Genomic DNA, 24,459 nt, shown 5'->3' with positions numbered 1-24,459 from the left:
TGGAAAATTCACAGATGTATGGAAATTAAGCAACACATTCTTAACCAATGGGTGAAAAAAGAAATCACAAAGGAAATTAGAAAATACTTACAGACAGGTAAAAATCAAATCAGAACATACCAAAAGTTAGAAGATGTAGCAAAAGCAACACTCAGAGGAAAATTAATAGCTATAAATGCTTAAATTAAGAATGAAGGCCAGGTGTGGTGGCCTTAATCCCAACACTTTGGGAGGCCAAGGCGGGCAGATCACTTGAGCCCAGGAGTTTGAGGCCAGCCTGGGCAACATGGCGAAACCCTGTCTCTATCAAAAATACAAAAATTAGCTAGGTGCTCTGGTCTGTGGGTAATCACAGCTACTTGGGAGGCTGAGGTGGGAAGATCGCTTGAACCCAGAGGCAGAAGTTATAGTGAGTTGTGATGGTGACCAACCTTGCACTCCAGCCTGGGTGACAGGAGTGAAACCCTGTCTCAAAAAAAAAAAAAAAAAAAATCTCAGATGAGCAACCTGGCTTTCAACTTAAAGGAAATAGAACAAGAACAAAGTCATCCCAAATCTAGCAGAAGAAAGAAAATAATAAAGATTAAAGCAGAGACAGAACAGAAAAAGAATAGAGAGCATTCACAAAATCCATAGTTGGTTCTTGAAAAAGACAACAAAATGTATACACCTTAACTAGATTGACTAAGGAAGAAGAGAAAGTTGAAAGTACTAAAATCAGAGTTGAAAGTGGAGACATTACTATTGATTCCACAGAAATAAAGATTATAAGAATACTATGGACAATCGTATGTTAATAAATTGTGTAACCTAGATGTGATGGACAAATTACTAGAAACATAAAACTTACCAAGATTGAAACATGAAGAAATAGAAAATGTGAACAGACTTATACCTAGTTGGGAGAGTGAATCAGTGATCAAAAATATCCTGACAAAGAAAAGCTGTAGACCTGATGACTTCACTGATGAATTCTATCAAACAGTTAAAGAAGAACTAACACCAATGCTTCTCAAACTTCAAGAAATTGAAGGGAAGAAAACATTTCCTAATTCATTCTATGTTGCCGATATTGTCCTGATATCATATCAGACAAATATGCTGTAAGAAAACTATAGACCAGTATCTCTTATGAACATTGGTGCAAAAATCTTCAACGGAATACTAGCAAACCAAATCCAGCAACACGTTAAAATGAGTATACATCACAACCAAGTGGGATTTATCCTGGAATGCAAGAATGATTCAACATATAAAATTTGATCAGTGTAATATATCACATTAACAGCATGAAGGGGAAAAGAAACTCACATTATCATCTCAATTGACACAGAAAAAGCATTTGGCCAAATTCAGCACCTTTTCATGCTAAAAAAACAACTAGGAATAGAAAGAAATTATCTGAACATAGTAAAAACCATGTATGAAAAAAACCACAGGGACTATCAAAATAAATGGTGAAAGACTAAAAGCTTTTCCTCTAAGATCAGGAACAAGGCAAGGATACCCACTTTTGCCACTTCTCTTTAACACGATACTGAACTTCTAGCCAAAGGAATTGGACAAGAAAAAAATAGTTCAAAGTATGTAAATTGGAAAGGAATAAGTAAAAATCTCTGTTTGCAGCTGATACTATATGTATAATACCCTAAAGATTTTTCAAAAAAGACCTATTAGAACTAATAAATTCAGTAAAGTAGCAAGATACAAAATCAGCACCAAAAAATAATTGTATTTCTCTATATTAATAACGGACAATCTGAAAAGGAAATTAAGAAAACCCATTCTCAGTAGCATCAAAAATAATCAGATACTTAGGAATTTGCTTAACCAAGGAGGCAAAAGACTTGTATAATGAAAATGATGAAATATTACTGAAAGAAATTAGACATAAATAAATGGAAAGACATCACATTTTCATGGATTGGGAGATTAAATATTGTTAAGATGTCAGTACTACCCAAAGCAATCTTACACATTCAAAGTGCAATCCTTATCAAAATCCCAATGACATTTTTTGTAGAAATAGAGATATCTGTCCTAAAATTCTTATAGAATCTTAAGAGACCCTAAATAATCAAAATAGTCTTAAAAAAAGAAAGTTTGACAACTCACTTCCTGGTTTCAAAACTTGCCACAAAGCTACAGAGATAAAATCAGTGTAGTACTGACATAAAGACAGACATATAAACCAATGGAATAGAAATAGGTATCCAGAAAAACTATGTTGTCAACTGATTTTTGACAAGGGTAGCAAGACCATTCAGTGGAGGAAAGGACAGTTTTCAGCAAATGGTGCTGGGAAAACTGGATATCCATATGCAAAAGAATTCAGTTGGACCTTTACCTAACAATGTATACAAAAATTAACCCCAAATGGATCAAAGACCTAAATGTAAGAGCTAAAACTATAAAACTCTTAGAAAAAAACACAGGGTAAAACTTCACAACATGAAGAACAAACTGCTGGGCATGGTGATTTGTGCCTATAGTCCCAGCTACTCGGGAGGCTGAGGCTGGAAGATCAGTTGAGGCCAGGAGTATGAGGCTGTAATGTGCTATAATCATGCCTGTGAATAGCCACTGCACTACACCCTGAGCAACATAGATCCATCTCCAAAAAATAAGAGTAGACAAACTGGACTTCATGAAAATCAAAAATTTTCATGCATCTTAAAAAAGATTACCTGGCAGGGCACAGTGGTTCACGCCTGTAATTCCAGCACTTTGGGAGGCTGTGGTGGGTAGATTGCTTGAGCCCAGGCGTTTGAGACCAGCCTGGGCAACATGGCGAAACCTCATCTGTACAAAAAAAGAAAAAGAAAAATTGTATATTAAAAAAATAAAAAGATGTTACCAACGGAGTAAAAAGGCAACTCATAGAATGGGAGAAAGCATTTGCAAATCATTTATCTGACGAGAGGTTGTATTCAGAATATATACAGAAGACCTAAAATGCCACAACAATAAAACGACTTAATTCAAAAATGGGCAAAGGACTTCAATAGACTTTTGGAATTTCTCCAAATAAGCTGTACAAATTGTCAGTAAGTACATGAAAAGATGTTCAACATCACTAATTATTATGGAAATGCAAATCAAAACGACCTCATACCCATTAGGATGACTACTATCAAAACAACAACAACAAAACCCCCAGGAAATAACCAGTGTTGGTGAGTATGTGGTGAAATTGGAACTTTGTATACTGTTAGTGAGAATGTAAAATGATGTAGCCACTGTGAAAAACAGTAGAGCTGTTCCTCAAAAAATTAAAAATAGAATTACCCTATAACCTAACAGTTCTGCTTTTAGGTATATACACAAAAGAAAGCAGGGTCTCAAAGACATATTTGTACATTCATGTTCTTCACAATAGGTAAAAATTGTAAGTAACCCAAGTGTCCATTGACAAATGAATGGTTAAGTAAAACGTCGTATATACATACAATGGAATATTACTGAGCCTTAAAAAGAAATTTCTGACATATGCTACAACATGGATGAACCTTAAAAATATTAGGCTTAGTGGGCCGGGCGCGGTGGCTCACGCTTGTAATCCCAGCACTTTGGGAGGCCGAGGCGGGTGGATCACGAGGTCAGGAGATCGAGACCACGGTGAAACCCCGTCTTAGCCGGGCGGTGGTGGGGGCTGTAGTCCCAGTACCAGAGGTGAGGAGAGAATGAGTGAACCGGAGGGGTGCAGTGAGCCGTGGCCACTCACCAGCCTGGGGACAGGACATCCATCTCAAAAAAAAAAAAAAAAAAAAAAAAAATATAATATATATATATATATATATATAATATATATTATATAAGTCAGAAGAAGAAAAATATTATGATTCCACTTAAAGGAAGTACTAAGGGTAGTAAAATTCGTAAAGACAGAAAATAGAATGGTGGATGCCAGGAGTTAGGGGAAAGGGGAAATGGAGAGTTACTGTTCAATGGGTGCAGAATTTTAGTTTTGGGAAAGATGAAGAGTTCTGGGCCGGGTGCGGTGGCTCATGCCTGTAATTTCAGCACTTTGGGAGGCCGAGGCAGGCGGATCACCTGAGGTCAGCAGTTCGAGACCAGCCTGGCCAACATGTTGAAACCCCGTCTCTGCTAAAAATGCAAAAATTAGCCAGGCATCGTGGTGAGTGCCTGTAATCCCAGCTACTTGGGAGGCTGAGGCAGAATCGCTTCAAAGCCGGGAGGTGGAGGTTGCAGTGAGCTGAGACTGCACCATTGCACTCCAGCGTGGGCAACAAGAGTGAAATTCCATCTTAAAAAAAAGAGTTCTGGGTGGAGGTGACAGTTGCACAGCAACGTGAATGTTACTTTATTCCACTGATTGCACACTTAAAAATGGTTAAGATGGTATATTTTATGTATTTTAGCACAGTTTTAAAAATTGGAGAAAACACTACTGATCATAAAGCATATAATAAAGACTTATCTTACCTTTAGCTGATGCCGGTATGAGACTTATGATATGTTCAGGCTTTCCTTAAGTTGCAGGTTCTTAGAAATGATTGGTGACTGTATAGAAACTGTACTCTTATAATTGTGGGAATACTACTTATTGATTATTGGAGCAAGCTCTGGAATGCATTTACAGTAATTTTTTAAAAATTCTTAGGGCCAGTACCAACAAAGAAAGGTGTTTTGAAATTTTGTCAAGTGTAATAGGATCGTACTTTTGTTTTAAACTACTTTGATGTTGTTTCTGGAAGTGATGAATATTCACTACGTTATTCTGATTTTATGTATATCCTTCTATATGTTTTTCTATTTAATAGATACATTTAGATCACAATAAGAATGTATTTGAGTGCCAGTAAACCTGACTTACCCTTGATTTTTGGTGTTCTGTTCTAAATTTAGATATCCAAAGAGAAGAAGAAAAAGTGAAACGATCTGTGAAAGATGCTGCCAAGAAGGGCCAGAAGGATGTCTGTGTAGTTCTGGCCAAGGAGATGATCAGGTCAAGGAAGGCTGTGAGCAAGCTGTATGCATCCAAAGCGCACATGAACTCAGTGCTCATGGGGATGAAGAACCAGCTCGGTAAGGCTGCACTTACCTTACAGTCACCTCGTAATGCCAATGTTGCTGTTATTATCAACACAGATTTCTTGAATAGGAAAAACTCAACTCTGGTGTTTATTCTTTGTATTTTCTTAGTGTTGAGTGTTGTACAAATGCAAAATATAATAATGTTGTTTGTTTTCTTTTGTTAGTATTTTCTAAATAATAATGAAATCTACATATAAATCTGCTTTGTTTAGAAGTTAGAATGTATTGAACAGTGTTATCAAGTGACCTGAGAATTGAATTGTAGGAGTAAGAGGCCAGCCTAGATGTCTGGAGGGAGGATGAAGAAAAGAGCTTTCTACCTTTGTCCTAGGCCCAGAGCAGCCCCAGGCAAAATGTTACAACAGGCTGTGGGGCTTTGGTTCACCTCCTTTTCTGCTTCATCTCTGTCTACCTAATGCTTCTCACATCTTAGGAATCTGTAGACCACGTGATGGGTATTCAGCATACGTGTGAACTGTCCATTTTAGATGACTTTTAGGAACTCATGATATTTAAAATAGGAATAAACATTGTTTCCTTTCAGTGTCCAGTACAGTACTGTTTGTGGTCGTTCATCTAGTTGGTTTCTTTTCTTAATTTCCATTAAATTATGAAGTAGTCCTAACTCAGAACTCTAGTTCTTTAGTAATGGCAGCAAGTGACTGTCAGATATTTAGATTCAATATAGACTCAGAAATCATGGAGAGCCAGGGATGGTGGCATGCAGTTGTAGTACCAGCTGCTCAGGAGGCTGAGCAAGGAGAATTAAGTGCTTGAGCCCAGGGTTTTGAGGCCACAGTGAGCTCTGATTACACCTGTGAATAACCACTGTGCTTGAGCGTGGACAATAAATACAGCAAGACTGTGTCTAAAAAAGAAATATATTATGGAGAAAATTTTCACTGAAGAATATTTTCAACTGTCTGTCAGATACTTCATTGATCACACTCAAAAGAAGTTAGAAGATGAAGTGTTTTAATTTATAGGATGGTGCCAAATGAGTTTCTAATGCATTATTTGGTTGTATTTCGTTCTGAAGGTACTTTCTTCACATTCAATTTTAACATTTGAATGTGGTTTTAAAGTATGCCTAACCATGAATGTATCATTAGTTTCTTTCTCCAGATACTGAAGAGAATAGTCATGGGCTGGGAAAGAGCAAAAAAAAATGACAAAATGTTTGTACCACATCATCTTTTAAAAAAATCTATCAAGATGATCTTTTATTTATTTATTTTTGTTTTTTTTGAGATGGAGTCTTTATCTGTCACCCAGGCTGGTGTGCAGTGGTGCGATCTCGGCTAACTGCAATCTCCACCTCCCAGGTTCAAGCGATTCTCCTGCCTCACCCTCCCAAGTAGCTGGGATGACAGGTGCCCACCACTACGCCCAGCTAATTTTTGTATTTTTAGTAGAGACGGGGTTTCGCCATGTTACCCAGGCTGGTCTCAAACTCCTAACCTCAGGTGATCTACCTTCCTTGGCCCTGCAAAGCGCTGGGATTACAGGCATGAGCCACCACTTCCGGCCTATCTTCACTTTTAAATGCCATGTTATTACAGCCCTAAGTGATGATTTTAGGCTCTTGAAATACTGGATATATCACCTAGATATGCCTTTTGATCAAACTGAATATCAGTGCCATAAAGAAATAGTTTAATCTTGTCATGTTGAAAGCTCAAGTATTACTGTCTTTTATAGCCATCTTGAAAAATTCAGATTTATTCTCAATTTTTCCTGCAACATGCTCAAAAGACACATGTTCAGTTGACCATGAAAAGCTTGTTTAAACATTTTTCACTCTTTCCTTATTGCTTATTTTGCCTTTTTCCCTCTACGAATAAAGCAGCATATGCGCAGCCTCTTTTTTTCCAATTGTGGAGATGAAAGCAGAGGATAATGTAATAAGTCTTTATGTACCTATCATACAGAACTAATAAAATTTATCTTTTTTTTTTTTTTGGTAGAGACGGGGTTTCACCATGTTGCCCAGGATGGTGTTGAACTCTTGAGCTCAAGTGATCCACCCGCCTCAGTCTTCCAAAGTGCTGGGATTGTAGGTGTGAGCCGCTGCACCTGGCCCAGAACTAATAAAATTTAACGTTTTGTTGTATTTGCCTGCTTCTATATTATATATTTTTTTAAAAAAGCATTATTACAAAAGTTGAAGCTCCTTTAATACCCCTTCCCAGTTTCATTCTCTTCTCTCCCAACCTCTCCAGAGAAAACCACTACTGTGAATCTTAAAATTTGTATGAATGGTATCATATTATAGATACCATTCTGCATCTTTTTTCTCCATTTATCATTGTTTTTGAAATATGTTCATGTGGATAAATGTAGGCAGGGTACAGTGGCTTATACCTGTAATGCCAGCCCTTTGGGATGCTGTGGCAGGAGGATCACTTGAGCCAGGATTTCAAAACCAGCCTGGGAAACATAATGAAACCCTGTCTCTATAAAACAAGACAAAACAAAACAACAGCAACCACAATAAAATTATCTATATATATATATATATAGAGAGAGAGAGAGAGAGAGAGAGCATGCTCTAGTCCATTGATTTGAACTACTAGATGAAATTACATTGATGTATCACATCTTATTTTTCTGTTCCCCTTTTGATGGATATTAAGGTTATTTCCGGTTTTTGCTGTGTGTAAAAGTTTAGGACATTGTATACTCAGAAGTAGAATTGCTAAGTAAATAGCTGGGTTTAAATTTTGCTAGAATTACAAAATTGCTCTCCAAAGAAGCTTTACTAATTTATATTTCCAGCAGCAGTTCATGAGTTTTTTTCCATACCTTTTCACCTTTTTGACTTGGTATTGTCAGACTTTTTTATTTTTGAGAAATGTTATCTTGTGTTAATAGTTCTCTCAGAGCTACTAAATTTGAGCATTCTCTTTTCTTTGCCCTTTCTTCCTGTGTCCTGATTCCAAAATACCTTTTCAGCCAGTTATCGTCATAGTAAGTAATCATTAGTCTGCATGGAAAAAACTCTTTTATCATACACCTTCAGCAGTATACATAACAAAAGCTCCCCTGTGCACTGCACATAAGAGCCTATCGTTTAAATGTACACCCATAACAATATGTTAAGTTGTTCGTTTCATATATACTGTAGCTTTATCAGAATTGAAAAGTAAAGTATTTGCTTTTTGGCCTCTGAATGTTAAGGTGCTCGAGGACTCTATTCTAGATCCTCTGTTCCTTTCCATCTTTACTCCCAGTAGTTGATCTTATCTAACCCCATGCCTTTAAATGCCATTGAGTTTTATCTTCAGGGCTGACTTTATCTCTTAAGTGCGTAATTGGCATCTCCGCTCAGATGTCTTAAGGGGTATCTCAAAATTGATATAGAAAAAAATCTTGATTTTCCTTCTCCCACCACTTTCTCTTCTTCCAGTCTTTCTACTATGAGAATTTTTTTTATTTTAATTTTTGGCATCATTAAAAAATTAAACATATGTATACTCTGGGTTACATTATAATTGATGAATTTCATGAGACTTCAATCCCCCATTTGCATTTTTGTTTATGAGGTTTGGTGTCAAATTTCACCGTGGCAATCCAGTGTGAAAAGAGCAAAACTGTGTAAATGTCCTTGCCGAGGGAATCCCATCTGATGTAAGGATTTTAAGTAGTTTTTTTTTTTGTTTTTTGTTTTTTTGAGGTGAGTTCTCACACTGTCGCCCAGGCTGGAGTGCAGTGGTGCCATCTCGGCTCACTCAGTAGTCTTAATGGAGAAAAGCGGGAAAGGAGTCACCAGACAGATAGATGAGAACAGTATATATGTGCATAGTTCTCAAGTATTTTACCTGTAGCGTAACCCACATTATAAGTGGTGTTTTAGTTCAGCAAAGTATCACATGAAATTTATGTTGTTAATGTGAATTTTATTGATTTTGAAGTTTTTTGTGTTTAATTTTGTTTTTGAAATAGTTTTATAATTGTACAATTATAGGCATTGGGCATTTTTACCCAATTAGTAAAATACACATAATTAAAGCCAACAACAGAAAGTTATTGGTAACAGGGGAACTGTTAACATTTTATTTTTCTTCAGTGGAGGATTGAATCAGTAAATTATGATTTATTCAAGTTTCAGCATAGTATTCAGCTATAGAAAGATGTTAATGATGCATCATTTAATAAGAAAGCAAGTTGCAGAACAGTATATATAGCATGATAGCACTCTGCAAATAAGTAAATAGAGGATGTGTTTGTGTAGGTGTGTAAATAAATGATAAATGGATAAACAGAGGTCTGAAAAAGGTTTACTTCTGAGGAGAGAAGTTGGATTGTTTGAATCATCCTGTATTGTTTTCTCTTTAACTTCTTATTATGGAAATTTTAAGCATATGCAAAAGCAGAGTGAATACCCAAATGAATCTCTATGTACCTATCACCCAGCTTAAACAATTGTCAACTCTTCGCTGATTTTACTTAATTTATATTCATCCCACCTAGTTCCTATATTTTCCTCTGGGAATCCATATACATTTATCCCTCAGTGTCCACAGGGGATTGGTTCCAGGATCCCCACAGATAGCAAAATTTGTGGATGCCCAAGTCCCTTATATAAAATGAGGTAGTATTTGCATATAACCTACACATATCCTCCTGTATACTTTAACCTCTAGATTAATTATATAATACCTAATACAATGCAAATGCTATGTAAATAATAGTTATACTATATTGTTTAGGGAATAATGACAAAAAGCTTATAGGTGTTTGGTACAGACACAGCCTTTCATTTTTGTTGTTGTTGAATATTTTTGATATTGAATATTTTGTTGTCTTTGGTTGGTTGAATTTACAAACACTGAACCCACAGATATGGAGAACCAACTGTAATTTCATCTATAAGTATTTACATATGGATTTCTAAGAGAAAAGCGTTGTATCCTTCTATTCCTTGGTGCATCCTTTCAGTCCTGGGGACTTGTATCCTACAGTGCTTGGATGTGTGCATGTACATTGCCTTTGCACTGTATTTTCTGTTTCTTTCTGAAAGCAAACAGTCTTAGTTATTGGATTTCTCAGACTGTTCCTTTAATTGTCTTACCTTTCCCGTGTTCCATTTTGAGGATAATAATAGTTAGTACCTTCCTCGTAAGCAGGTTGTGAGGCTCACTTCATTGCCTGGCATAGTAATTTCTGTATATATAGGTTCTAAATATTATCATCATTATCATGATCAATTTTGTCTGTGTAATCTACTTTCTGCAAAATTTCCTCAACTTTATTTTCCATTTTTTCTCATGAATTCTTTATTTTGGCTATCTTAACTTTAATTTTCAAGAAAGAGTTCTCCGTTTCTTATTTTTAAAAAAATCATTCTGTTCTTCCTCGTTGGTGCAGTATTGTCTTTTGTTAATGACAGTTGTCTTTTTGAAATTTTCTTACGTTCCATGTATTGTTTCTCAGAACTACTTCTCCCAATCATCCTCTTCTTTCCTATCCCACTTCTCTTTTTAAAGAAAGAGGTGGGAGGGAGGGAGGCAGAGGAGAGAGTGGAAGGGAGGAGGGTAGGGGAAGCTAGATTTAAGTATAGGCTTTCTGAGTACCTGCCCTCCCTCATCTTTTCAGGCATATAGACTGAGCTACAAAAACCAAAATGTTAATTCATTTAATAAATATCTCTTTTAGCCTTATTATGTGCTAGGCATACTGTTGGGCACTGGGGTTAAAATCGTGAATATTACAGGCACAATCACTGCCCTCTAGGTATGGGGTAAATTGCAGATGATTGAAGAAATATAATAAAAACTAAAAATAATAAATTTAATAATCAAATGGATATTTATAATTGCAAACTGTGATATGCACTAGGAGAACATAAAAGAGAAATGTAGAATCAGGGATGGCTCCTTTCAGGCACTGACGAATCCTGAAAGAAGATGAACTATTAAGTTTGTGGGGGTGTGGGAAGCGGTGTGCCAACTTGGATGGCTAGCATGTGTGAAGGCCCTGGGGCCAAAAAGAACTGTGCATTCCCGACACAGAAGGAAGGTCTGGGAGGTTGGGTACCGAGCAAGTGGGAGGGATAGCTGGAGAGGATGGGCAAGGAGGTGAAGATGACAATTTTTACAGCTGTTAGGAGAGCAATGCTTCTCAAAGACAAGTTCAAAATAAGACGTGCTGTAGCAATGCAGATAAAGTGCAATGGGAGTTAAGAGGAAAAGCATTTTGGGGAGAATCAGGGCAGCATCTGAGTTTAGAGGGATTAGGTATACAAAGGCACAGTTGAAATATTTCAGGCTATGTTCAGGAAACAGTTTGACAGGAATGCATGAAGGGGAGCAGTGGGAGGTGAGACTGGAAAGGTAAGTTGGAGTCAGAGTTCTGAGATATCAGGCTTAGGAATTTAAATTATTCTGTAGACATTTGAAAGCTTTAGCACATTATAAGCACAGAGCACAGGTGCAGGGAGGGACAGTGCAGTGTGATTGGAGGCAGTGGGACCTAAGAGGTAATGGAGTGGAGTAGGGGAATGGAATAGGTTAGTCTAGTGAGAATGGAGTAGAAGACACAAGAACAGGTGCAGAGTGAAGGTATAAACAAGGCTGAGATGCTCTGAGCCTTTGAGCCTGGAAAGAGACTGCAGGGCCATTAACAGACACTGGAAACACAGGGAGAGGAACAGGTCTAAGAGAGGAGTCTTCACTTGGGCTGACCAGACTAGCCCCAGGAAATCAGTGGCTATTTGGTTCACCTGGCTTCTGCAGCGCCGAAGCTTTTGCTGGCAGGAAGGATTCCTAGATAGGGTTGTCGTGTTGGTTTATAGTGGAATGTTGCTTGTTGGGAGATTAAATACAGCAGAGTAGGTACTAGGATAGAACTTGGGACAAGGCAGGAAGGAAAAGGCTACATTTTGGGAGTGGAAAAAGAGGAAACTAAGTGTAACCAAAGTTCCTGAGATGTCTTTGTCATCTTTCTATGGCCCCATCCCACCCCTAGCCTGTTGCTGCGTTGAAAAGCCAAGATTTGACAAAGTCATTCCTCTTTCTTCAGATGTTCCCCTATTAAAATGCAGATGCCTCTGGGGAGGGGTAATCTATTCAGCCTTGTCACCTATTAATACATTGTCATGATTAGGTGCTTTCCAGGTGACAGCTTTCTGACAGCAGCTCCTTGCAGTGTAAGACAGATGATGAGTGTGTTTTGATTGGAATAGAGGGTTAAGGGAGAGGTTCAAAGGTGGGGCAGGAAATAGAATTACCATATGCTCCAGCTATTCCACTTTTGGGATATACCTGAAAGAATGGAAGGCAGGGACTCAAATAGGTATTTGGATGCCAGTGTTCATAGCAGCAGCATTCACAATAGCCAAAAGGTAGAAGCAACCCAAGTGTCCATTGACAGATGAATGGGTAAACAAAATGTGATATGTCTGTATAATAGAATATTATTCAGCCTTAAAAAGGGAGGAAATTCTGACTTATGCTACAACAATATGGATGAATCTTGAAGGCATTATGCTAAGTGAAATGAGCACCTCAAAAAAGGATGAATACTACGTGATTCCACTTATATGATGTACCTTGAATTCTCAAATGTAGAGGCAGAAAGTAGAGTGTTGGTTGCCAAGGGTAAGGGGAAATGGGGATTGATTGAGTGATGGTACAGAGGTTCAGTTTGGGAAGATGAGAAAAGTTCTGGAGATGGATGGTGGTGATGGTTACACAAAAATGTGAATGAATGTACCTACTGCCACTTAACTATATACTTAAAAATTGATAAAAATTACAAATTTTATGTTATGTATAATTTTGGGTTAAAATAATGTATTTTATGTTATGTATATTTTACCATTAAAGCAGTGGGGCAGGTGTGAGTGCTGAGCTATCGTGGGATTCTGAGTGGCAGAGATGCATGAGAGCTCCAAGCTCTTATATAGTGATGACAGTGAGTCTAGAGGGACAGGCCATGCAATAAAAGGGAGGCCCAGGTAGGATAGTACATCCACCTAGCTACCTTTGTCCTTTTGTTTTGTTTTGTTCTGTGCTTTGATTAGAGTACCTGAAAATGAGTTTGCAAGGTATGGATCTTTGGGGTCAAGCATAACGTTTGTGAAATTTAAACCAATTTGTTGAATCAAAACACATTTTTAAAGACTTTTCTAGTATTTTTAACTTAAGTGTTACAGACTTTGATATGATTTGGCTCTGTGTCTGCACCTAAATCTCATGTTGAATTGTGATCCTGAGTGTTGGAGGTGGTCCTGGTGGGAGGTGATTGGATCATGGGGATGGTTTCTGATGGTTTAGCACCATCCCCCTAGTGGTGTCTCATGATAGAATTCTCATGATCTAGTTGTTTGAAAGTGTATAGCACCTCCCCATCTCTCTCTCTCTCTGTCTTTTGCCGGCCATGTGAAGATGTGCCTGCTTCCCCTTTGCCTTCCACCATGGTTGTAAGTTTCCTGAGGCCTCCCCAGAAGCAGAAGCCTGTACAGCCCACAGAACTGTGAGCTGATTAAACCTCTTTTCTTTATAAACAACCCAGTCTCAGGTATGTCTTTATAGCAGTGTGAGAATGGACTAATATTGACATTGTTTTAAAAATGCTACAGAAATATATAAAATAAAAGTAATTGTTCACCAATTTCTTTGTCTTGGCCTCAGCCCCCTTACCCACTGAGAACTACTATTCAAGTGCTATATGAACTGTCCTGCAGTTTGCTTTTGTTAGTCTAACATTGTGTCATTTTATATGTACCACACACATTTATTACTCAGGTCTACAAATTTGAGCCATTAAATAAACAAATTTTGCATTTAATATTAAATTGTGATCTAGCATATATAAGATTAAAATTCAGTTTCTTTAAGGCTTGCTGAATAATAAGTAATCTTCTAAAATAAATACATATCTGTGTCATGTGTTGTTCATGATGGTGTTTATTCAAGGGTTTTAAGTTTTCCACTCCAAAACTTTTACAGATTTAAATTCTACAGTGCATAATTGTCTTTTTCAAATGAAATATTTTCCCCTGCATAAACAAAATACAACATTAAATGAAATTTTTAAACGGAGTGAAAATCATCTACCTTCCTCACAAATTGATTGTTTCATATTTTAGTTGTTATTCATATGAATGTTTATTTTATACTCTGTATGAATGTTTATTTTCATTATACTCATATACTCATATGAATGTTTATTTTATACTCTGTAAATACCATATAAAAACACATCATTGGCATTAAGTGAGAGTGACACGAGGCAGTCTTCCCTCTAGAATTTGAAAGTCCAATTCCTGTTAGCAAGCTGGATCCTCAGAAACCCTTTTCTGTTCTCCAGTTTCTTCCCACAGAAATGCCTTTGCTGAGCTGTTTTCATAGTATTCCTTTGCTTTTTTTTTTTTTTTTTTTTTTTGAGATGAAGTTTTGCTCTTGTTGCCCAGGCTGGAGCGCAATGGCACAATCTCGGCTCACTGCCATCTCTGCCTCCTGGGTTCAAGTTACCCAGCCTCCCAAGTAGCTGGGATTACAGGTGCCCACCACCATGCCTGGCTAATTTTTGTATATTTAGTAGAGATGGGGTTTCACCATGTTGACGAGCCTGGTCTTGAACTTCTGACCTCAGGTGATCCACCTGCCTCGGCCTCCCAAAGTGCTGGGATTATAGGCGTGAGCCACCACGCCCGGCCCTCCTTTGCTTTTTTATGGTGGATGAGAAACAGCCACATAGAGATTATTTCTATAACTTCTATACAATTAGTGGTGCAGTCAATAAAGATTATATACTTTAATATTCCTTAATATTAAAAGCCATGGAATAAATTTATCTTAGAACTTAGCCTGAAAAAAAGTCTTTCCCAGTGAAACAGTGTTGCTTTTACCAGTGAGTGTCCTACAACCCAAAACATGATTAACTTTCATGTTTTAGCTGTTGAGATACTCACAGCTAAACTTAATCTCAGTTGCAGTAGCTTTTATTAGCCTAGGCCACTGATTCTCAACTGGGGGCATTTTTGCCCCATGGGGGACATTTGGCAGTATTTGGGGCCATTTTTGGTTGTCACAACTAGGAGGAAAAGGGGTGCTGCTACTGGCATCTAGTGGGCAGAAACCAGGGCTGCTGCTAAACACCCTAGAATGCATAAAACAGCTGCCTCCAACAAAAGAATTACCCAGCCCAAACTGTCAATAGCGTGGTTGTTGAGATACTCCAGCCCACATTTATGGAATCAACTCACACTTGAGCTTTTTTTATTTTATTGTATCTGCCATATACATCTTTTTAATAAACTGCTTCAAGTTATTTTTTTTCAAGTGGAGGCATGTAAGTCATAAATAAATGTGACTTTAAATTTTTAAAGTTTCTGAAATGTACATGGTTTTGATATTCTTTTATGACATCCTTTTGGTTTTGGTTCACCATATTATAGAATGTTTGTACTATCTCCTTTTTCTTATAATTTTTATCTTTCTGTTCATTATTATTATGTGTTAGAGATTTCTTTGGAAATCATGATGTACCTTTTAACTGTTTTTTTTTTTTCTTAACCTTGTTACAAGGAAAAGTTGTCTTACTCTCAAGGGATTTTTACTTTTGAGGCTCAAATGTTTTTAATATCCCTTCTCTGAGCTTTCATTTGTCATTATTGTGAAATGTCATAAGATTTCATATTTTCTTATAATCTGATTCATTGTGTTTGTAAATGCCGGTTTTAAGTTGGCTTTTAAAACCCACACTGTTGGTCTAGTGTGTCAATATTTTTACTTCATTTTATTTTTGAGATAGGGTCTGTTGCCCAGTCAGGAGTGCAGTGGTGTGATCATGGCTCTCATAGCCTCAACCTCCGTGGCTTAGGTGATCCTCCCACCTCAGCCTCCTGGGTAGCTGGGACTACAAGCACAAGCCACGTCACCCAGCTAGTTTTTTGTAGAGATGGGGTTTCACCATGTTGCCCAGGCTGGTCTCGGTCTCCTGTGCTCAAGTGATCCGCTTGCCTGGGCCTCTCAAAGTGCTGGGATTACAGGTGTGAGCCACTATGCCTGGCCCTATTTTTATTTGCTAATTTTTTAAAAATTTAACTGTAATTCCCATGAGAGCCTGTGATAGGTAGAGAGAGTTCTCTGTTTTTGTTGCTTTCATTATTGGTGTCCAGATTCTTTTCAGAATATTTTCACTGGGTTCCACATCTACTGATTATGAAAGTAATTTTTTTTTTTTTTTTTGAGACGGAGTCTCACTCTGTCTCCCAGACTGGAGTGCAGTGGCATGATCTTGGCTCACTGCAAGCTCCACCTCCCGGGTTCATGCCATTCTCCTGCCTCAGCTTCCCGAGTAGCTGGGACTACAGGTGCCCATCACCACACCCAGCTAATTTTTTGTATTTTTAGTAGAGAAGGGGTTTCACTGTGTTAGCCAGGATGGTCTCGATCTCCTGACCTCATGATCTGCCCTCCTCATTCTCCCAAAGTGCTGGGATTATAGGCGCGAGCCACCGCTCCCGGCCATGAAACTAATTTTTTAGTTATTTTGCTTCCAGCTTTAGTTGTTGATATTACAATGTGATCATATTTATAGCAGAAATTGTTTTATGCATATAATATCCTTTTTTCATTTGTATCAGGTGTGGGAATGTAATATTACTTTATTTTTATATGCTTTAATGTTTTTTTAAATTAAGGTTTGTGTTTTTAGAAAATAGTAGACTCACATACATGTAGTACACCTGTATTTGCAAGAAATAATACAGAGAGATTCTGTGTACCCTTCACCTAGTTTCCCCCGATGGTAACATCTTGCAAAACCAGAGTACAATCTCACAATCAGGATATTGGCATCGATGCAATCAAACTACAGAACATTTCCATCAATACAAGAATCCGTCATGTTGCCCTTGTATAGCCACACCTACTTTCCTCCCATCTCCACCTTCTCCTTAGCAGCCACTAATTCTCCATTTAATTTTGTTATTTTAAGAATGTTGTATAAATGGAATTATGTAGTTATGTAACTTCTTGGGATTGGCTTTTTTCACTCAGCATACTTCTATGGAAATTAACTCAAGTGTTCACATGTATCCATAGTTCATTTCTTTTTATTGCTGAGTGGTATTCCATTATATGGTTATACCAGTTTATTTAACCATTCACCCATTGTAGGACTTCTCAGTTGCTTCCAGTTGTTGGCTATTATGAATAAAGCTGCTATAAAAGTGTACAGGTGTAAATTCCCACCAGCCAATGTATGAGTGATCCTGTTTTTCTGCATCTTCTCCAACATTTGTTGTTGTCACTATTTTTTATTTTAGGCATTCTGATAGGTGTATGGTGCTGATTGTGGTTTTACTTTGCATTTCCATAATGGCTAATTTTTTCATGTGCTTATTTGCCACCCATATCTCCTCTTTGGTGAAATGATACTTTTCTACTTTTCTGTGTCTTCAAAATTCTCTTTGATGAAATGTTTAAAAGTGAACCCTTTTTTATTTCTGGTTTTTAATTTCTTTTCCTACATCAGTTGCTTTTTGTCACCAGTATGTGAATGTTCTGTCTATAATTTAAAACACTGGGAGAATGAACTTCTATTTCCTTCTCCCCGCTTTTTGCCATATGAATTTTTCTTTTTCTCTTTTTTTTTTTGAGACAGAGTCTTGCTCTGTCGCCAGGCTGGAGTGCAGTGGTGCGATCTCGGCTCACTGCAGTCTCTGCCTCCCAGGTTGAAGTGATTTTCCTACCTCAGCCTCCTGAGTAGCTGGGATTACAGGCGCACGCCACCACACCCAGCTGATTTTGTATTTTTTAGTGGAGACAGGGTTTCACCATGTTGGCCTGGATCTCCTGACCTAGTGATCCACCGACGTCAGCCTCCCAAAGTATTGGGATTACAGGGGTGAGCCACCGTGCCCAGCCAAAAATTTTTTTTAAATAAAGAAATGTTCTGGAATTTTAATGATCAATACAAAAAAGAAAAGAGAAAACATACTTCTGACCCAATACTAAATCTTTCATTCTACGTAGGAGCACTTGAGTCTTTATAAAACCACCTCAGTGTTAAATTCATTTATTGTTTTTTTCAACAAATATTTGATTGTTGGCTGTGTCAGGCACAGTGCTAGGCACTGGGAATAAAATAGTGAGTTGTCCTCCAAATAAAAGGAATCTAGTGGCTGGGCGCAGTGGCTTACGCCTGTAATCCTAGCACTTTGGGAGGCTGAGGCGGGTGGATCACCTGAGGTCAGGAGTTCGAGACCAGCCTGGCCAACATAGTGAAACCCTGCTTCTACTAAAAATACAAAATTAGCTGGCATGGTGGCACACACCTATAATCCCAGCTACTTAGGAGGCTGGGGCAGGAGAATCGCTTAGAACCCGGGAGGCAGAGTTTGCAGTGGGCCGAGATCGCGCCACTGCACTCTAGCTGGGCAACAGAGCAAGACTTTCTCAAAAAAAAAAAAAAAAAAAAAGAAAGAAAGAAAGAAATCTAGTGTTCTCTTGGGCAGCACATATACTAAAATTGGAACAATACTGAGAAGATTAATGTGGCCCTGCACAAGGATAAATACAAACTTCTGAAGCATTCCATTTTTTTTTTTTTTAACTTTGTCCACCAAGCCTCTACAGTATGGAGCTGTCAGTGGGACTGGCACTCCACACTGAGGGAGGACCATGTGGAGAGACCCTGAAGTTGGAGAGAGCCTGAACCCAGAGAGATCTGCAGACAGGCCTGGGGTGGGGAAGGCATTTCAACTAAAAGAGCTGTGACCAATGAAATGCTGCCCAGTTTATTTCATATTCCTCTCTGTGTAACTTTGATCTTTGTTTTAAATGTGGTCAACTAGCTTTTACATTACTGACTTAGTAATGTTTTCTGTGGAATTTTAACCTTTTCTGGGGGATGTGGGGGAGGTTTTATAGTAAAATATGCGTAAGAAAATTTGCCATTTTAACCATTTTTAAGCAGGAAATTTGGCATTTTAATTAAATATATAAGGATACTTTGAATGCTCTGGTCTTTTGAAGATTTTAGATAGGAATTTCTGTTTCAGTCTAACACATGCTTTCTGGGACTTTCTACCATTAAATAATGCTTTGTTTATAGATTGATTCATTTATTCATTCAGCACCTATTTGTTGATTGCATTCTGTGCGTTCAACATATTGTTAACACGGTGGGATGCAGTCACTACCCTGATGCCATTTATATTTTAGTATATAATGTGTGTTCTTGGTTTTTGAATGTGCTATTTTAAGATTAAGCCACCCTTGCCTATTGAATGTGAATCCACTTTGGTCTTAATGGGTTTGTACAATCTATTTGAGGATAGTTTTAGTACTTTAAATAGCACATGAGTTCATTAGAATGCTATCTAGCAACTCTATGATTAGAGTTTTGTTCAGACTTTAGAATTAATGTTACATACACTTCATAAAATATAATGGATATTTTTGCTTTCTTTTGTTGTATTAACTAAGGAATATGTTCAGCAGCAAATAACGGAAAACTTGACCACCGTGGCTTATATTAGAGCAGAGTTGTTGGAACTAGGCCTCTTTTACCTCTCATTGCCTGTCCCCGCTTCGAGCTGGTTATCTTGTACATGGGACATGGGCCTTTCCATCAGTGCTTTCTCAGACTCAGGAGCTGACCAGCAGCACACCAAGGTGTGGTCATGCATCCTAACCAACTCTCACTCATCTGGGACATTCTTAAGATGTATTTATAAACTGCTTCAGCAGTAGCACTTTATATTTGTATGTGTGTGAGAGTTTACAAAGCTCTTTGACGTATGTGATCTCATTCAATCTTCACAAATAAGGAAAACAATTCAGCTTGCTGAAGATGACAGTGAGGAAATGGCGGAGCTGGGGTTCAAACCCAGTTATCTCTAGTCTAATTCATATGTGCACTAAAACAATCAGGCAGGAAAAAAGCCCAACGGCTCTCTGGCAGGTTAGTTTTGTAGATTCTGGAGGGAATGCCTGATGCCAGGTGTTGCTGCAATGGAGTCCTTCCAGTCTCATCATTCAAATGGCAATCTTGAATACAGACGGCCCTTCTATTACTCTTGATTTTACCTTCAGGGTATAGTTGTTTTTATTTTTTAGTAAACTTATTTTTTGAGCAGTTTCAGGTTCACAGCAAAATTGAATAGAAAGTACAGAAGATCCATGTACCCCTGCCCTCACTTGCATAGCCTCAATCACTATCAACATCCCACACGAGAGTGGTACATTTGTCACAATCAGTAAACCTCTATTTACATGTCATTATCACCCAAAGTCCACAGTTTACATTAGGATTCACTCTTGGTGTTGTACATTCGATGGGTTTGGACACATGTATAATGATATCCACAATTATAGTATCATACAAAATAGTTTCACTGCCCTAAAATTCTCTGTGCTCTGTTTATTCATCTTTTTTCCCTACAAACTCTTGGCAACCATTGATTTTATTACTGTCTCCATAGTTTTGCCTTTCTTAGAATGTCATATAGTTGGAATCATACAATATGTAGCCTTTTCAGACTGGCTTCTTTCACTTAGTAATATGCATTTAAGTTTCTTCCTTGTCTTTTCATGGTTTGAAAGCTCATTTATTTTTAGTACTGGATAATATTCCATTGTCTGGACGTACCAGTTTGTTTATCCATACACCTGCTGAAAGACATCTTGGTTTCTGACAAGTTTTGGCAGTTATGAATAAAGCTGCTATAAGACATCTGTGTGCAGGTTTTTCTGTGGACATATTTTTAATTCATTATGATAAATACCAAGGAGCACACTTGCTGGATCATATGGTAGGTGTGTGTCTGGCTTTGTCTTCCAAAGTGGCTGTACCATTTTGCATTCCCATCAGTAATGAATGAGAGTTCCTGTTGCTGCACATTCTCGCCAGCATTTGGCATTGTCAGTGGTCTGGATTGGGCCATTCTAAGGGGTTTTTAGTGGTATCTCATTGTTTTAATTTACAGTCCCCAAATGACAAAAGATGTTGAATATCTTTTCATATGCTTACTTGCCATTTATATTAATATATCATGTTGGTGAGTTAGCTGTTCAGGTCTTTTGCCCATTTTTAAGTTCAGTTATTTTCTCATTATTGAGTTTTAAGAGTTCTTTGTATGTTGTGGATAGCAGTCCTTTATCAGATATGTCTTTTGCAAATATTTTCCTGCAGCTTGGGGCTTGCCTTCTCATTCTTTTGAAGGTGTGGCTATTTTTATTATGAAATAATTTTTACCTACCACACCTTCTTTTTTCATCTTTCCTTTTGGAACATAGGAAATACATTTTTTTAATACCTGTCTTAGTTTCTTTTGTGCTGCTATAGCAGAATACCTGAGACTGAGTAATTTATTCAGAGTAGAATTTTATTTTATGCAGTTCTGGAGTCTGGGAAGTTCAAGATCAAGGTGCTGGCAGGGTTGGTTGTCTGGTGAGGGCTGCATTTGCTGGAGGGTAGGCATCTGTGTTCTCATATGGCAGGAGGAAGGGCAAGGGAGAACGAACTGCCTCCTGCAGGCCCTTTTCTAAGGGCACCTAATCCATTCAGGAGGGTGGAACCTCATGGCCTAATCACCTCTTAAAAACCCCACCTCTTAATACTATCACAGTGGCAACACCTGAATTTTGGAGGGGACATATTCAAACCATAGCAACCACCTTTGTCTTGAGTTTCAAATGTACAACATACAATTAGTCTGGCCTTTTAAAAATCCACTTACCTAATCCATTTTGATTATCAACTTGAGTGTTTTTGTAATAAGTTTTATTTCTAAGTTTATTTTTGTGTCCCCTTTTTCCTACAACATTGACTCTTTCTTGTACCTTCTAATAATCAGAAATTTATACCTTTTTCAAAATACATATGATTCAGTGTTTAAATACTTCTCTAGTCACAGTTTTTTCCATGTCTCCCATCTGTTTACTTATTTTCACTAATTCAGCCCAAAAATGTTTATTGAACACATACCATGTTCAGGTACTCTCTCTGGGTTACAGACTCAGGATGCAAATAATAATACAACTTATAATATGTATAAGGATGTATCAGGATGCAAATTATAATAATACAACTACAGGCTCATGTAGACATCAGGCTTTATAAACAAAACTGGATGGAATTTGCTTTATTTTTACCCTTTTCTTCGCATCTTTATATAATCAATAGTAATTTTTAACATTCTATAACTTTTTATATCATTTTAATGGCATATGTAATTTATTGCTTATTTCAGCCTCACAGATTCTTGGCACTTCCTCTGTCATTCTACTAATATTAATAAATATTTTATTTCCCCATTTCAGTGTTAAGAGAAATGAAGCGTTCTCTGCAACTAGCAAACTCCCTTACTCCTTTAGAAAAATCACAGTGCTATAAATGTCAGACAGGCATTTCTCTGGTCACTCTTGTTTTCCCTTAGATGTGAAAGCTTCCTAGGGTCTGGATTCCACCAGAGGTAAACCTGTAGTGACTCCTGGTTTAGCCAGGAGGAAGGAAGTCTGTGTGCCAGTTTTAGGGAACAGCTTGTATATGACAGCTCTCAGAACTTCAAGTCTCATGAAATTCCAAAACAGGTTTAGATGGTTGCCAACTCTTTGACATGTTAAAGACATTGAGGGTGGGGCAATGATCTTTTGATACTACCATGATTTTTTATAAAGAAGATTGCAGTAGGCATACAATCTCAGACTACAGAAGGTTTTTCTCTAGTAAGGAACCACCTCACAGTGACACACATACACATATTCACTGTATCTGTCCTAGTTTCTCTCATTTTTCTGAGGACCAGTGATAAGCTGGCTCCGTACTGAACAGACACTGTTCATAGGCTGGTGTGTGGGGAGCTCTGCTTGGGTCCTGAAGCCTTCTCTTTCCTAGTGTGGCCTTTACAAGGTCTGCAGCTCTTTCTCCCATTTGTGATTTTCCTGGGTGTCACAGTGACTCCAAGCTGGCTTCCTTTCCTAAAAGTCAAGAGTGGCTTCAGGCCACTCTCCAAATTGGTCATGTGGTGTGCATGCTCACTGAATTCACATCAGTAGTAACCCAGATAGCATACAATTTAGGAAAGTCTCTTGGTCAACTAGCACAGTAATTAATTTAAAGGCACACAGATAACTTTGGGAGTCCATCTGCTACTGCTGTCATTTATTGGAATGGCTCATAATTTGGCTGTCTCTCTTTATTCCATCCTGTTGAACACTCCTGACTGTACACATTCTCTTTCAGCGGTCTTGCGAGTGGCTGGTTCCCTGCAGAAGAGCACAGAAGTGATGAAGGCCATGCAAAGTCTTGTGAAGATTCCAGAGATTCAGGCCACCATGAGGGAGTTGTCCAAAGAAATGATGAAGGTGACTTGGGGCTAGCCCTGCTTTCCTTTCCAAACCCCCGAGTCATTCTAAACAAGTAGCAGGGGGCTAGAGATGAGGGTGGGTGGGAGGAACAGACTACACCTGCTAGATAATTTTAAGGAGTAGCTGTTAACATTGATTGAAACCATTTGAGCTCAGCACAGCAGAGGCTGGGTCAGATTGCCAGAGTGTTCTATAGAAGAAGCAAAAGTCTACCCAGAGCTCTAGAGGAGGTGGGGGATCCAAGGAGCAACCATTTAGGGATCAAGGAAATAAAGTTTGCAGGGTCCAACATAGGCAAGGAGATGGAAAGAAACTTGATTTACAAAAACAGGCAGAGACCGTATTTGGCCTGCAACAGCTGTAGTTTGCTGATCCCTGTTTTAAACTAAAAAAGGAGAGACTGAGAATCAAATAGAAGGTGCGTAAATACCTGCCACCCCCAGGATCAGGGTCTGGCAAGGACCTGTACTCGTGGCCTTCAGACAAAGACAGGGATAAAGAAGACATTGCTGCCGAGCCCCGGCAGCCACATACTGTCCTATCTCCTAGTCTGTTCTTCTAGCCATCTTGAGAGGTAGGGATTTTTGTCCTCGTTTTACATAGAAACTGAGCCTTTGGGTCATCAGGTAGTTTCCCTAAGGTCACCTTGGTTGTTAAGTGAAGATCTGGAGTTGGGGCACTGGTCTGACCTTATCACATGAGTTGTCACAGAGGAAATGAGGATGGGAGGTCCCTCACACAGATGCTGTTTCATGCTTCAGACCTGTGGCTGACAACCAAGAGTGTACACCTCAAATTCTTGTATAGAGGCTGTGCATAGAAATCACCTCCCTTCCTCTCAGGGAATTTCATTTATGAACTTGAATTAGGTACAGGGTTTAGGGCATGGGAGAGAGGGGCTGGAAAAGAAAATTGCAGAAAAACAACATAGAAAGCCCAGGGCCCAGGTTGTTTGAATGAGAACTCCTTGGGCAGTAGCAGAAAGGAAGGAACTGGGTCAGAAGGGTATGTCCTTTACAAATAGCATGTAGGTGTCTTGCCCCCAAGTTGGTGATCACTGTTCATCTAGAAC

General features: G+C 38.3%; 1 protein-coding gene and 1 non-coding gene across 3 annotated transcripts in view; both read left to right on the top strand.

Annotated features, from left to right (window-relative positions):
* The window catches only part of LOC116483250 (charged multivesicular body protein 3), a 116,590-nt gene that overhangs the window by 86,386 nt on the left and 5,745 nt on the right, over positions 1-24,459 (top strand). For both annotated transcript variants that reach the window (XM_058428294.1, XM_032177116.2), the window contains 2 exons: positions 4,870-5,049; positions 23,263-23,384. In XM_058428294.1, the coding sequence (XP_058284277.1) occupies positions 4,870-5,049; positions 23,263-23,384 (302 nt within the window). The remainder of the gene's footprint in view (positions 1-4,869; positions 5,050-23,262; positions 23,385-24,459) is intronic.
* On the top strand, positions 18,514-18,618 carry LOC116484332 (U6 spliceosomal RNA). Its single transcript, XR_004252514.1, has one exon. It is a non-coding gene; the product is annotated as a U6 spliceosomal RNA (small nuclear RNA).

The sequence above is a fragment of the Hylobates moloch genome, unplaced genomic scaffold, assembly GCF_009828535.3.
Source record: "Hylobates moloch isolate HMO894 unplaced genomic scaffold, HMol_V3 SCAFFOLD_15, whole genome shotgun sequence".
Classification (NCBI taxonomy): domain Eukaryota; kingdom Metazoa; phylum Chordata; class Mammalia; order Primates; family Hylobatidae; genus Hylobates; species Hylobates moloch.
The sequence above is the reverse complement of the archived record's forward strand: the minus strand, read 5'-3'. Positions and strand labels throughout refer to the sequence as shown.